The sequence below is a fragment of the Megalobrama amblycephala genome, linkage group LG23, assembly GCF_018812025.1.
Source record: "Megalobrama amblycephala isolate DHTTF-2021 linkage group LG23, ASM1881202v1, whole genome shotgun sequence".
Classification (NCBI taxonomy): domain Eukaryota; kingdom Metazoa; phylum Chordata; class Actinopteri; order Cypriniformes; family Xenocyprididae; genus Megalobrama; species Megalobrama amblycephala.
Window position 1 is genome coordinate 22,955,145 of NC_063066.1, and position 15,235 is coordinate 22,970,379.

General features: G+C 37.9%; 1 protein-coding gene across 1 annotated transcript in view; it reads left to right on the forward strand.

The window, feature by feature from the left end:
• abcb7 (ATP-binding cassette, sub-family B (MDR/TAP), member 7) overlaps positions 1–15,235 on the forward strand; it is a 60,842-nt gene that overhangs the window by 34,222 nt on the left and 11,385 nt on the right. Inside the window, exons 7-14 of the mRNA XM_048175759.1 lie at positions 2,341–2,429; positions 3,213–3,300; positions 9,267–9,441; positions 9,989–10,146; positions 10,798–10,961; positions 13,172–13,301; positions 14,277–14,448; positions 14,579–14,682. Coding sequence (XP_048031716.1) covers positions 2,341–2,429; positions 3,213–3,300; positions 9,267–9,441; positions 9,989–10,146; positions 10,798–10,961; positions 13,172–13,301; positions 14,277–14,448; positions 14,579–14,682 — 1,080 coding nt within the window. The remainder of the gene's footprint in view (positions 1–2,340; positions 2,430–3,212; positions 3,301–9,266; positions 9,442–9,988; positions 10,147–10,797; positions 10,962–13,171; positions 13,302–14,276; positions 14,449–14,578; positions 14,683–15,235) is intronic.

Consider the following 15,235-nt stretch of genomic DNA (forward strand, 5'->3'; position numbering starts at 1 on the left):
TTCACTGATAATCTTCCACTTCAATTAACAGTTCATTTAAGAACCAGATGAGCACATACAGAGACATGTACAAGATTTCAACTGTCATCTTCACTATTCCTAACGTCAACACACAGTCAAGTGAGACAGATCATGTGAAGCACACACATTCAATGTTCAGCTCATTGACACAGACTTAAAAGTCATGTACAGTATGTAGTCAGAGACCCTCCACTCAATGAAATACAGTCATGGGAGATATTAAAGGTGCAATAGGTGATTCTCTACAGAAACATTTTTTTGTTGCTCTGGTTGAAAGTTATACTGGTATCCTGATAGCAATCAATATGTTAAACGGTCTAAATTTTTTTTATAAATATATATCGTCTATGGAAGGCATAGGACCCTAAAATGTGCATCCAGTCTTTGTATTCGGTCTGAATGAAATGATACGATGTACCATCTGCCTGTCAACATATATTTTTGCATACCCCCGTGCACCCTGTTCACGCATACATTATACGTCATCACAGGGCTGGGTGATATGACCAAAATCTTATATCATGATATGAGTAATTTATGTCACGATCACGATATATATCACGATATAGATATTTTTGCTTTAAACAAGATTTTTATGATATCAACATTTTCCATATCATTGAAATTTCATAATTATCATCAATTTCAATATAATTAAAAAAATTAATACTAGCCTAAAAAACTCTCAAGCTTACTGAAGACAAAATAAACTGTGATAAAGAGAGAGCAAAGAAGACAAACTACAATAGATCAAAGACAGACGAAATAGACCTACATGAAAAAACTTCAAGCACTAGAAAATGTATAAAGTAATCAAAGGTATAAAAAACAATGCATAGTCTTTACTATGTAAATTAAATGTACATTTATTCTTATTAAATTCACAAAAGCAAGCAGTGAGATTTTCTTTTTTGTTGTTTGATTAACATTAATAATGACAGCAGGTAAATTTGGATGCTGTCCCTTTAAGACTGACTGCACTGATCCATTAACTCGAGCCTTGTCTTTCTCACTTAAGTACCTTCACTTAAGACATAAATGGATCTGTTTACTTGCAAATACATGGTCACTTTGGCACATAGGTATGTGTATTTAACCGTTCAAGCCCAATTAGGTGTCAAAAAGCACTCAGTTCAGTACTCACATGCTTCATGTCGCGCGTCTCTCGACGGCACTGAGAAACGGTCTCTTCAGAGAGCATGTGCATATGCTGAAATGAGTTGTCTTTTGCTGCTAATTGCACTTAAATGGTTTAAAACCACTCGTTTTTAAACCACAATGCTTAAAAACTCATGCAAATTATAATCTTTCGTGAACGCACATCACAGCAACCTCGCGTGAGCGTAACTTTGACAGAGACGATAGTCCAAAATGCTGCTAATCGTACTAATCATGTCGACCAGTATATTGCCCACGCCTAATTATTGTGCTTAATACACTTTAACATTGAGCACGTCTCTAATTCGTGATTTGCCTTGTGAGAGAGGCAGTCAGCACAAGTGCTGCACCGAGTTCCTTTTCAGAATATATTGCGCTTATAACTCTTTTAACATCAAGCACGTCCCACTCTTTATATTCTCATTTATGCATTTCATCACTCTGAAGAGTCAATAGTGCAATATATTTAAAAACTACGATATATACGATACAGCAAAATCTCTAACGATAGACATTTTATTTTGTGGTAACGATATATCGTCATATCACATCAACAGCCCTAGGTCATCAACACGTTTCATTCTATGCAGACTTTATACAGACAGAGCATTGCAAACAAACAGCAGCCACCTTTTACAGTTCCTCCAAAACAACAAGCTTATGCTGCATTCCCCGCAATAACTACCGTAATTAAGAGATGGCAACCCGTGACGTTCTACCCGGAGCTGTTCACGTCAACAGTATCAACGCCGAAATTAATCTGCAGCAGTCAGGGACAAGTTGTTTATGTTCATTATTATTATAATGTTATGTACTTTACTTTGAGACATAAGGTAGTTTAACACCCGTCTCTTGTGACGCTTTGCCGAGAGTAGCCGTGTGTGTGAGCGTTCAGTGTTTTGGAGGAGGCATGGCTTTGGACGGCGATTTGCAAGCTTTCAATGCTAGCAGGCTAATACTAGAATTTCCCAGATCACCTACTGCACCTTTAACACCAGAAGCCTTGATAATCTTGTATTGTGGGTCCCATGTGCTGATGTGCCTGATAATGAATGAGTGCAGATTATGAAGATATATGTACCTGCTCTCTAGAGACTCAATGTATGTCATGCATATAAAGACATGTCACTCTTTCAGTAACCCACAGCTGTTTCTTTGCAGTATTATAAATGCGGGGGTCAGTTTGCTGTGGTCACTCTTGGGACCCTCTCGGCGTACACCGCATTCACAATCGCTGTTACACAATGGAGGTACTGTATGTGTCTGTCAAATAGCAGCCATCAGTTGTTGCAATAAAAAAAAAAAAAAAATGCATTTTGTTGTCACTTGGGCCCTGTTTACACCTGGTATTAAGATGTGTTTTGTCAATCGGATCTAAAGTGGATGACACGAAATACAGCTGTAAATGGTATTTAAAATGTTTTGAGCTTGTCCACTTTTGACCACTTCCAGAGGTAGTCGAAAACGCATTTGACCAGATTGCTTTTATAGTGTAAATATGTGATGAACAGCCACAAAAGACTGCCTAATCTCCACCTACTGACCTACCGCATAAGCATTATAGGAAGTGCGCTAGCCAGATGGCATTTAAACTTTGTTGGCCGAAGACCCAACATTGGTTTGAAGACGATAAACATACCAAGCACAATGTTCTCTCACCATTCCTGATTTCTAACACACACTCAGTGTTTGGCATGGTCTTGCAGCTGTCAGAGCAGAATCGAAAGCTGTTGCTCTCCGTATATCGTCTCTGGGTACATTCATATGTAAATTGCCTGAACTTATTCCATCCATTAAATCGAAAGATGTGAAAAAGCCCATACATTTACCCGCCCATAGATCCTCCACTCAAAGAAATCAGGACAGAAGTGGTTAAAAGTGGACAAAAGAGGCGGATTAAAACACCAGGTGTAAATGGGTATGCGTTTCCCTCGTCTGCTTGTGATCCGATCAACCAAAACGCATCTTAATACCAGGTGTAAACGGGGCCTTGATTACTACTGTATTAATCACCCATCTGTGTCTTTGATCAGGACACAATTCAGGATCGAGATGAATAAGGCTGATAATGATGCTGGAAATGCTGCTATTGACTCTCTCCTCAATTATGAAACTGTTAAGGTGGGTCACATCATAAACTGCATTGTCACTTTACAACTAGTCTACTTTAAGCTTTTTTTGTGTGTTTGCTTGCTTGTTTTCTAGCAACAATGTTTCAGGGATTGCATTATACTGGATTACTAATTGTCTGTCATGTTATACAGTGTTAGAGAGGCACATACGAGTGTCTAGTGAGTGTTGTGGGTTTTCATGTGTTTGGCCTTGGTAACTTACATAGAAGCAGATATGAGCTGTATGTGTCAACCAAAGATTTCAGATTCAGGCACTCTCTCCACTGGAGGTTTGTTAGGTCTGGCCGCCACTCAAACTCATATTAGGGCTGCACGATAATGGTTAAACTTATAATCATGATTATTAGGGCTAAATGTATAACATTTTTAAATGAACGCTATTGAAACATACTAGTTTTATATAATTTGAAACTGCTATGCCAGTGGGGAAGAATGCAAGTGCAATAATTTGTGTTATTTTAATGTTGTGTTGTGTTTTGTTTAAACTTAAAATCTACACCGTAGAGATGGTGATTATGGACATGCCCACATTTAAGCATTACAGCTCACCCTTGTACAGCAGATTTAGTTCACAAACAACTGACAGATGTGACCTAAAGATGAGATTTATTTACAATAATCAATCCTAAAATTTTTAACTTACTTTTCGCACACTCAAGCTCTGAGGATCTCCCGGTTCTTGGCTCATTTTGAGTCAGACTCGTACATTCAGTTAACTAGAGACACGCTCTGAACGGATCATTGAATCAGTGAGTTGCTGACTTGAGAACCGCGGCAATCTGTTCAGTCCATTTCTCAAATGAATCATTTGGTGCGATTTGCGATTCGGTTTTACAGGTTCATTGAAAATAATCAGTTCGTTCATGAATCGCACACTGCTATTGCGTCTTGGAGCATGTGATTATTTCTTCAGTTCAAAATAAGAAGTAACGATATATTTTTTTATGAAATGTGGTGGAGTAAAAAGTATAATATTATACTTTGGATATAATATTATATTATACTCCAGTAAAGTACAGATACTTAACTAGAAAAATGTACTTAAGTACAGTAATGAAGTAAAAATACTTTGTTACTGTCCACCACTGGATTTATTCTAATGACATTTGGCAACCCAAAGCAGGAAAGATAGTGGATGGAAATGTCTAAATTAGAAAACAATTTTTTAGCACAAATAATTGACTAATGAACTTGCACCTTGATTGGACTCATGTTGTGTCATTTGTGACAAGATTTTGTAGTTTTATGGATGTCTTCTTCAATACTACTGTAGTTTTGAGTATAGGTGATAGTCACGAATAGAACACAGACTTGACGTTGGTTACTTGATTCATATAGACACTATTGTAACTAAGGCCCTTTTGAGATTCAAACCTTTTGAGTAAATGTGGTTGTCAGTACTAGGGATGCACCGATACCTGTATCGGTATTGGGCCTGATACCAAGCTCATGTACTTGTACTTGTACTCGTAAAAATACCCCCTATAACAAAGAACGATACCTCACGGGACGTAACTGACTTTAGCACTTTTTAAAAATGTTAAAAAAGACTTGATTTTTATTATTATTATTATTATTATTATTATTATTATCACGACTTTGGTAATTATGCCCTTTGAAGGTTATTGGACATTGTGAAATTTGTGCTTTAAGTTTGTGAAAAGCACATAGAAATTATTACTTTTTTCACTGGAGTAATAATAAAGAATCTGTCCTACATTCATCTCACTTTGTTGTACTTGGAAAACTGCAACATCACCAAAAAAGAAAATAAATTAATAAATGTATAGGTATCGGTATCGGTATCGGTGAGTACCAGAAAAAAAATATCGGTACTCATACTCGGTCCTTAAAAAATGGTATCGGTGCATTCCTAGTCAGTACCAAACATTAACAGTAAGAATGTAGCCTGTGTGCGTGTATCAATTCCACCAATTCATATGGATTACTTTTACAATGTCTTTATGAACGTTTTGAAGCTTGAAAATGTTGATTGCCTTGGCTACAAATTCTGTATAAAGATGCAGTGGCACATAAAGGCCAGAACGCACCAAGCCGACGCTGACGAACTAGTGGCGACAAAAGCAGACTGCAGGGTTGGTTCACGTCGGCAGCGTCTGTGTCCAAAGTTGCCCTGACACACCAAACCAATGCTAAACAGCCGACGGCCAAGTAGCACATCCATTCTGCGCCTGCGTGAGATGAAATGCCTTTCCGTAGCAGCAGGTGGTAGTAGCTGAACAGCCAATCAGAATAATCAGATGGCCCGACTGACCGACGAGCTCCGACTCCCATTCGAATCGGCCGAAAAAAAGCCGTTGAGGACCTACTTCAGCCGACGGTAAGGGAACACACTGAGAAAACTTAGTCGGCCGACGAAGAAAAACTGCCCGGCGGCCGATCGTCGGCTTGGTGTGTTCCTGACACGCTAGAACACAGCATTCTAAATCACACGGTTTCTTTTGTAAATGTAGTCATATAACATGTGCTAATCAGTAAAATGTGCTGGGTCAGAAATACTTCAGTCACCTTTACAAATTGTTTATATGCTTGTATCTTATTCCCCAACAAGCTGTTGTGCTCGGTTTCTGTCTCAACCCTCTGATCTTCTGCCCTTCATCTAAATCTGTTTTGTGTTCAGGTTAAGAGCAGATATATTTTGTGCCAAGCGTGTTTTGTGTCACTGGTGTCAATGCATGTGGATTTAATGTCACTTTAAGCCAGTGTGCATGCATAATGAGATCTCCACCCACTCCAAATCCGTTACACTAGAACATATACCCCCGTATCTGTCTGTTTTTCTCTAAACACACTTGCTGACAGCACCATGCACGTCTTTAAAGCAGCCACACTTGCGAAACAATCCTCCAAACATTTCGCTTCCTCTGATAATTGGCACAGGAGTCTTAGCTGAGTTTGATGAGCTGTAATGGAATGTTCTGAATGTCACGGCAATCCAGGAGAGCTGTCCGTTATGTGTTCATAAAGGCGCTGAGATTATTGTAATGCTAACAAGATGCACCATCTTTCTCCTTGACACCAAAGGGGGAAAAATTATTGAATATGTTCCATATATGCTGTGTTGATATTCAGACTAAGCACAATTGAGAGTGATATTGCTATTATATAACATTCAATAACAAGAAGTTAGTGTTCGGTAATGTACATTTTAGACACAACTTTAACAGTTACTTTGTCTGTTTTTGTTTTTATGATAATCAGGCTCTGCATCTTCGAGCTACACACAGCAGTGGTGATTTGTACCAAAATAATTTCTTTTAATTAATCATTTGAGTCAAATTCATATATTTTAAATATAAGTTTTATCATTAGGCCAAATGTATGGCCATATATAAATGTGCTGGGGGGGGGGGATTTTTTTATCATGGTTGCTCTTCATAATCCTGTCAGTCCTCCACATAAACAGCAGTTGCTGTTTATCGCCGCACCCCTGTTTGTCACATTTCAGAGCTAATTAATTGTGGCGCACTTCTATTTCAGAGCCACGCTCTCTCTGTGCAGCTGTTTTCACTCCCATCATTCTCCCTGCTGAACAGTCTCAGATGTTTGAGCCACTCTGCATCATCTTTGAGCCTGTGAAGTCATTAGCCTTTGGTTTACTCAGCTGGTGATGTTTGGAGAGATGCAATTGTAGCTTTGATGACATCTGGATATGTGATTGAGGCATCACCAGCATGTGGCATGGGTGCTGTTACATGCTTGATTTCACATCCCAGAGGCCTTTAACTAAAAAGACAGACAGTTAAAGGTGCTAAAGAGGATGTTTTGTTTTATACATTTTTGCAATATTACTTGAAACTGTCTTTACTAACTGATAAAAGACTATTTATTAGGTGCACTGAAAGTAATACTATCAATATACATCATCTGTGCACGAGGTAGGGCCTTAAAAACATCAGCCAATCGTTTACGCAATCATCGCGTAAACGATTGGCCCTCTGGCTTGTCAATCACTGCCGTGACGTTCCTTGTGAGAGACGAGCGCGGCTGCACTCTCCAGTAACTTTCCACACTCCACAGGCGCCGCATGCAATGTTTTTGTCAGGAGACAGGAGTAACAACTGCAGATTATGAGTTACCTGCGGTGAGTCCGACATAATGAATCCAAAAAACACGACACAGCGAATGCCGGTGGTAAACACTCGTGTTCCAGTACTCGTGCACGAATTTTAGGAGGCGTTCCTTTGAAATGAGCTGTGAAGGAGGGGGGCTGTTCTTACGCATGCGCTCATTTCAAAAACTCAGTAAGTCTTTGGATTCTCAGTCGACGAAAAAATCCTCTCTATCACCTTTAAACGTGCCCTAGAATCAAAAATTGAATTTACCTTGGCATAGTTGAATAACAAGAATTCAGTACATGGAAATGACATACAGTGAGTCTCAAACACCATTGTTTCCTCCTCCTTGTGTAAATCTCATTTGTTTAAAAGACCTCCGAAGAACAGGCAAATCTCAACATAACACCGACTGTTACATAACAGTCGGGATTATTAATGTATGACCCCAATATTTGCATATGCCAGCCCATGTTCAAGGCATTAGACAAGGGCAGGCAGTATTAACGTCTGGATCTGTGCACAGCTGAATCATCAAACTACGTAGGCAAACAAGAACAATAGCAAAAAATGACAGCTGGAGCGATAATAACTGACATGATCCATGATTACATGATATTTTTAGTGATATTTGTCAATTGTCTTTATAAATGTTTCGTTAGCATGTTGCTAATGTACTGTTAAATGTGGTTAAAGTTACCATCGTTTCTTACTGTATTCACAGAGACGAGAGCCGTCGCTATTTTCATTTTTAAACACTTGCAGTCTGTATAATGCATAAACACAACTTCATTCTTTATAAATCTCTCCAACAGTGTGTAATGTTAGCTTTAGCCACGAAGCACAGCCTCAAACTCATTCAGAAATGTAAACATCCAAATAAATACTATACTCACATGGTCCGACGCATGCATGCATTATGCATGATGAACATCTTGTAAAGATCCATTTGAGGGTTATATTAGCTGTGTGAACTTTGTAAATGCACTGTATTATAGTCGAGAGCTTGGGGGGGGGGCCACAGCCTGAATCGGTGCATAGTTAATCATGCCCCAAAATAGTCAGTTAAAAAAATTAATAAAAAAAAATCTATGGGGTATTTTGAGCTTTAACTTCACAGACACATTCAGGGGACACCTTAGACTTATATTACATCTTGTAAAAACTGGTTCTAGGGCACCTTTAATATATATAAACTCATGTTACTACTTGTAGTACCTTGGCATGTAAATGCCATAGTATATGAATATAATCATATTTTACCATCAATCCCATTATATCACCATTTGAATATCACCACTGCACCTTTTTTGTACAGGGCATTGTATTCATTGTTTATGATTCCAGTCAATTATACAATCTCAAGTAAAATTCTAAATGAATTTCTCCTTCAGAATGTGTCTTTTATATGGGGACAGAATGTGTGTCTTTAGTCATGGCCTAATGTTAGAGAGTCAGACTTGCAACCCGAAGGTTGTGGGTTCAATTCTCATTACCAGCAGGAAAAATGTAGGTGGGAGAGTGAATGAACAGTGCTGTCTTCCACCCATGCCTAACCCCCAATTGATCTGTGGGCACCACAGCAAAATGGCTGCCCACTGCTCCTGGTGTGTGTTCACGGTTTGCTGTGTATGTGTGTGTTCATTTCTCACTGCTCCTAATGTGTGTGCACTAACTTGGATGGGTTAAATGCAGAGGATAAATTCTGAGTGTAGGTTACCTTACTTGGCTGTCACGTCACTTTCAGTTTTCACTTTTCATTTTCACTTTTTATTTGACGACTGGTGTTCAAACAGGTCATTGTCATGACCTTTCTTTAATAGTGCTTTAATTGTGTTCTTTTTCCAACAAGGTCTTTTTCTGTTTCTCTCTCTTTCAGTATTTCAACAATGAGAAGTATGAGGCCGAGCGGTATGATGGTTATCTGAAGGTGTACGAGTCATCTTCCCTCAAGACTACCTCTACTCTGGCCATGCTTAACTTCGGTCAGAGCGCCATCTTCACCGTCGGCCTTACCGCTATTATGGTGCTGGCAAGCAATGGCATAATGGCAGGTGAAAATCAGTGATGTCACATTTTCATCACTTGTTACACAAAATAGTTTTAGGGTTATATCAAATTATTTTACCTTAAAGGATTAGTTCACCCAAAAATGAAAATTCTCTCTGTCATTACTCACCTTCATGTCATTCATCTTACTTCATTCATCTTCAGAACACAAATTAAGATATTTTTGATGAAATCCGAGAGCTCTCTGACTACACCATAGACGGCAATTTAACTACCACTTTCAAGGCCCAGAAAGATACTAAAAAGGTCGTTAAAAGAGTTCACTTGAGGGTGAGTAATTAATGACAGAATTTTCATTTTTGGGTGGACTAACCCTTTAATGGGGTCTAATTCTAGACCCTTGTAGCTTTTTTATTTTTTTGCCTTTCTTTCGATGTGCTTCATCAATATGCAGTGACACGATGATGTAATGAGAGATAAATGTTGTCAGGAAACCCAATCTAACCAATAAAAGCAGGTATAAAAGTCTCATCTGGCTCAACTTTTGTGTAAACAGGGTCTAACAGGTAATTTGGCTTCTTACTCTTGTAGGGACCATGACTGTGGGTGATCTAGTGATGGTGAACGGGCTGCTCTTCCAGCTCTCGATGCCACTCAACTTCCTGGGCACTGTGTACAGAGAGACCAGACAGGCCCTCATAGACATGAACACGCTCTTCACACTGCTCAGCGTGGACACTAAAATAAAGGTATGTTAGGCCTTTACTGCTGCCTGCTTCATTGCTTTACTAGGTTTTTTCTGTCTTTTGCAGAATTACGTATACAGAGTAATTTTAATGTGAAAAGAATACCCTGTGAATGGTGCTGTATTATTTGCTTTATCCGTTCTAAAATGTCAGAGCTTTTTAAAATACCATGACAAGAGCTTCCTTTTAGATTAAAGTATTACAAATTGAAGCTTTAAAGCATGTCATTCGTCCTTAGTATTTGTTTTAATTCCAAAAACATTTGAGCGTTTCCTGTCTTTCATATAGTGTTAGTGGGGGAGGTTGATGAATCTCATTCTTCGTTTGGCTAATTTTGAATGCATCCTGTAATTACCATGTATAAAATCTGTCCGATTGTTCGCCCGCCGTGATCAGTAATGGTTTTCACTGCATGACAGCACTGCCCATCAAGCCATTATTGTGAGACCCTAATTTGATTTCTCAAATAACATATCTGTGTGTAGAATTAGTGTAAATGTGCCAAAGTGCTATTGTTTTGATGACGCCATTACAATTGATTTGTCGTCAAAATTTGTTTGAGGAAAGCAGCATTCTGTTTCAAGCCTCAAAACGTAAACTTCAGACTGCTAAATTTGTTTTTCTTTTCTTTTTTTTAACCTTTGCGTCCTGAAGGAAAAAGAAATGGCACCGCCGCTGCTCGTTACACCCCAGGAAGCCACCATCAGGTTTGAGGATGTGTATTTTGAGTACTTGGAGGGACAAAAGGTGCTTAACGGGGTTTCCTTTGAAGTACCTGCAGGAAAAAAGGTGGCCATTGTTGGTGGCAGTGGATCTGGGTAAGTGCCCCAGGAAAGATTTACTTGTGTTATATTACCTTGAGGTTTCAATGAACTTGTGATCTTGGCACAATAGGGTACAAATTGAAGCACTTTTACTTAGAAATACAGTAATAAAGACAACAATTCTGAGAACTATTAGATATGTTTGATTATTACCATATAACACTGAGATATGACTGAAGTTTCATAATTTGAACCCTTTTTAGAGCATAGCAGTTCTGAAACTGTTCTGAAAAGTTCTGAAAGAAAAGGACTTTTTTTTATTTAATTTGTGGGTAAATAAGGTTATCGGCAACTGCCAACCAACATTTAAGGCTCTGATTTAAAGTTCTCTGTTCAGGTCTAAACAAAAGTTTGAAATGGACTGTTTTCACAGACTATGATGTTGCATTTTCACAGTTTAAGGGATAGTTCACCCAAAATTGACAATGCACCCTCATGTCGTTCCAAACTCAAGACTTTCATTCTTATTCGGAACACAAACAAAGATATTTTTAATTAAATCTGAGCGATTTCTGTCTCTCCATAGACAGCTATGCAACTACCACTTTGACGCTTCAAAATGTTCATAAAAAGATTGTAAAAGGGTAAAAGCGGTGTATCACTTTACAATAAGGATCATTAGTTAAACATTAGTTAATGTAGTTAATGGGCAAATACTTAAGAGTCTATGGATGGATCATTATTACAGTGATTTTTGTTTCTAGCATGTTATATGTTTGACAACAGTTCTTTTAACCCTTAAAGATGGAGTGTATAGCTTTTAATTTCTTAAATAACCTTGTAGGAAGACACATCATGACCATATTCCAGAATGACAATGCCAATATTCATCAGGGTTAAAATTGTGAAAGAATGGTTCAGAGACCATGAAGAATAATTTGCACACATGAATTGGCACCTCTGAGTCCTTACCTTAACCTCAGTGTAAGTTTTTGGGATGTGCTGGATGAGACTTTACAGAGTGCAGGACTCTTGCATTGTCAATGCAAGATCTTGACCAAAAATTGATGCGCCTCTTGATGGAAATAACATCACAACATTTATTTCCATCAAGAGGTGCATCAGTTTTTGGTCAAGATGTTGAATCTTGACATTGTCATCCTGGAATATGGCCTGGAGCTACACACTCCATCTTTTAGGGTTAAAAGAACTGTCACCACACATTTAACATGCTAGAAACATAATAATCACTGTAATAATGATCCTTCCATAGACTCTTAAGTATTTGCCTATTAAAATCCAAACAGCGACTTTTTTTTAGCCGGGTAGTGTATTAGTAAATGTTGAAATTAACATTAACAAAATTTAATAAATGCTGTAGAAGTGTCGTTTCATTATTAGTTCATGTTAAATAATGCAGTTAACTAATGTTGACTAATGAACCTTATTGTAAAGTGTTACCAAAAGCAGTTTAGTCCGGATTTTCTGAACAGACACGATCGCTTTATGATGAGCAGATTACTTTAGGCTTTTATTCACATATAAACATTCATCAATGCACACATCAGTTATGGTAAATGGAAACTCAAACATGTTTGCTTGATGTGTGAGAACCAGTGAGGTTCATTCTCATGTTACGCAGCAACCAGCGAGGTATGTTCTCGCGCATCAACCATGTGTGGTTGTCGAGCTTCTGTTTATGTTCGCTGATCGATGTTTATATGTAACAGCGTAAATCTGTTCATCATATAAAGCAATCGTGTCTCTTTAGATAATTTGGACTAAACCACTTGATTCATGGGGATTCGTTTTATGATCTCTTTATGAAATGTTTGAAGCATGAAGGTGGTAGTTGCGTAGCTGTCAACGGAGGGAGGGAGAGAAATAGCTCAGATTTTGTTAAAAATATCTTTATTTGTGTTCCGAAGATAAACAACATTAGGGGTGAGTAAATGTTTTTTGGGTTTGGAACGACATGAGGGTGAGTAAATGATTTTTAGGTGATCTAACCCTTTAATAACATCGTAAATCTAGTAACCTATTTTAATTTGTTAAAAATGTACATTTATAAAACTATGTCAATAACTAATAATAACTGAATTCCCAGTGTTTTCACCTCCTCACTCTGACCCTTTGTTAAAACAATAGAACAATAGAAAAGTCCTATTTTGTAGCCAGAGTGTGCAGAGTGTTTTTATGTTGGTCACAGTTGAGACAGTGCTTTAAGAATGTTTTTACTATTTTTTATTTTTTTTTTTTTCTAGGAAGAGCACAATTGTCCGATTGCTCTTTCGTTTCTACGAGCCACAGCAGGGCAACATTTACATCGCAGGCCAGAACATTCGTGATGTTGGTTTGGAGAGCTTGAGGAAAGCTCTGGGTGTCGTGCCTCAGGTGAGGGATTGGTTCTAATTCTAAAGCCCCGTTCACACTGCTTGCGACGCGCAGCGTCAAAGCGTCACAATTCCATTCCTTTCAATGAAGAGCTGGCGAGTTCTGGTGACACAGGGATAGACAATCAATCGGAGTGAAGTCAGTGAGTGGTGAATGGTTTCGAGCCTGAATGGTTTTGTGAACCCAGATAGAACGGTGCTTGCGCTTTCACTGCAGATAAATAGCTGCGATGGCAAAGAGCACTCGTTTATCTTTTAATATTAAACATTTTATGATTCATGTTTAGGGTATGTTTATATAACTACGATGTACTTAAAAGAAAAAAAAAAAAAAACGCTTTTTCGCATACAGATGACAATGTTGTCAAAACGATCGCCATTCACACAAATTTGTGAAAATGACAGTTGGCGATGTCACTTTGTAAAGAAACACTACGCGCCTATAGACTGAACACGTAATACGCATGCGCATGATGTCACCATTTTCACAAATTGCATTTTTGTTGTTTACATGGAGACAATAGTGTTTCAAAAACCCAATTTCAAAAGCTTGTTTTCGGGAAATTAATGGCCAAAACGCATTAGTTTTCCTTCTTTTTTTATTTGAAAACGGTGTCGTGTAAACAGTCTCTTTGTCTCCCACTAGAACCCACTAGTTGCTGGCAGTGTGAACACTAGATGTAAATATCAAAATTAACAAAACACCAAAATGTTCCTTTTTTTTTTTTTTTAAGAAAACTCTACAGTATTGTAAACTATATATATATATATATATATATATATATATATATATATATATATATATATATATATATATATATATATATATATATGAGAGAGAGTAAGGTACCATGGGAACCATAATCAGACTTAATTTTAAGCTGTGAAAAAACTTTTTTTATTTTTTTTACAACTTTTTTATGGCACGATGGTTAAAAAGTATCTACTGAGAAATAAAATGTAAATATAATTTCAGGATGCTGTGCTTTTCCACAATACCATATTTTACAATCTGCTGTATGGTAACATCAACGCCACAGCAGAGGATGTGTACCGTGTGGCCAGACTGGCTGGAATCCATGATGCCATTCTCAGAATGCCACATGGATATGAGACACAGGTCGGAGAACGAGGCCTGAAGCTCTCAGGTACATACGTCATTCATTGTCCTAGGAGAATTTCAGAAAACAAAGTGAATATCTTTAAAGAACTCCTTCAGTTTAGAGGAATAGGATGTTATTTTTTTTGAGTGGCTGGTTCATGTTTTTCTTGTGATAGGTGGAGAAAAGCAGCGTGTGGCCATCGCACGGGCGATCCTTAAGAACCCTCCCATTTTCCTTTATGACGAGGCTACATCTTCACTAGACTCAATCACTGAAGAGGTAAGAGCCTTGGACTCTTTTATCAATTAAATAGTAGATTCCTCAGTAACCGGTATGGAAACACAATTGCACAGTACTGTCTGTCTGTAATAGGCTATGGGTTTGCTGTCAAGTCAAATAGTTGTTTTATTTATTTTAACAGCCTTTTGTAAAGATGCATTATATTCAGAAAGCAATCTGTGTTGAAATGTGCCACTCAAAGCATTAAGCACAGACTGAAATTATTATTTTCTGGTTAAAATTGCACTACTGGCATTCGTTTCTAATATTGAGATTCTTTAGAAGATCTGCAGAGCTGTTGGTGCTGTACACAGCCAACCTCTAACCAAAACTGTGGCTATGTATTGATCTGTGACATCGCAGTAGAGCTGTGCGATTAATTGAAATTGAGTTTTGATTTTGATTTTTGAGCTTCCAACAATTATGAAAATACGATAATCCAGATAAAATTATTATTGTGCCTAATTCCATTCATTTTGTTCCTCCTTAAAAGCTCGAACTTAAAGTGCAAATCAGTGAAATTTTGTAAAATGGGACATGCTTCATTTTAAAA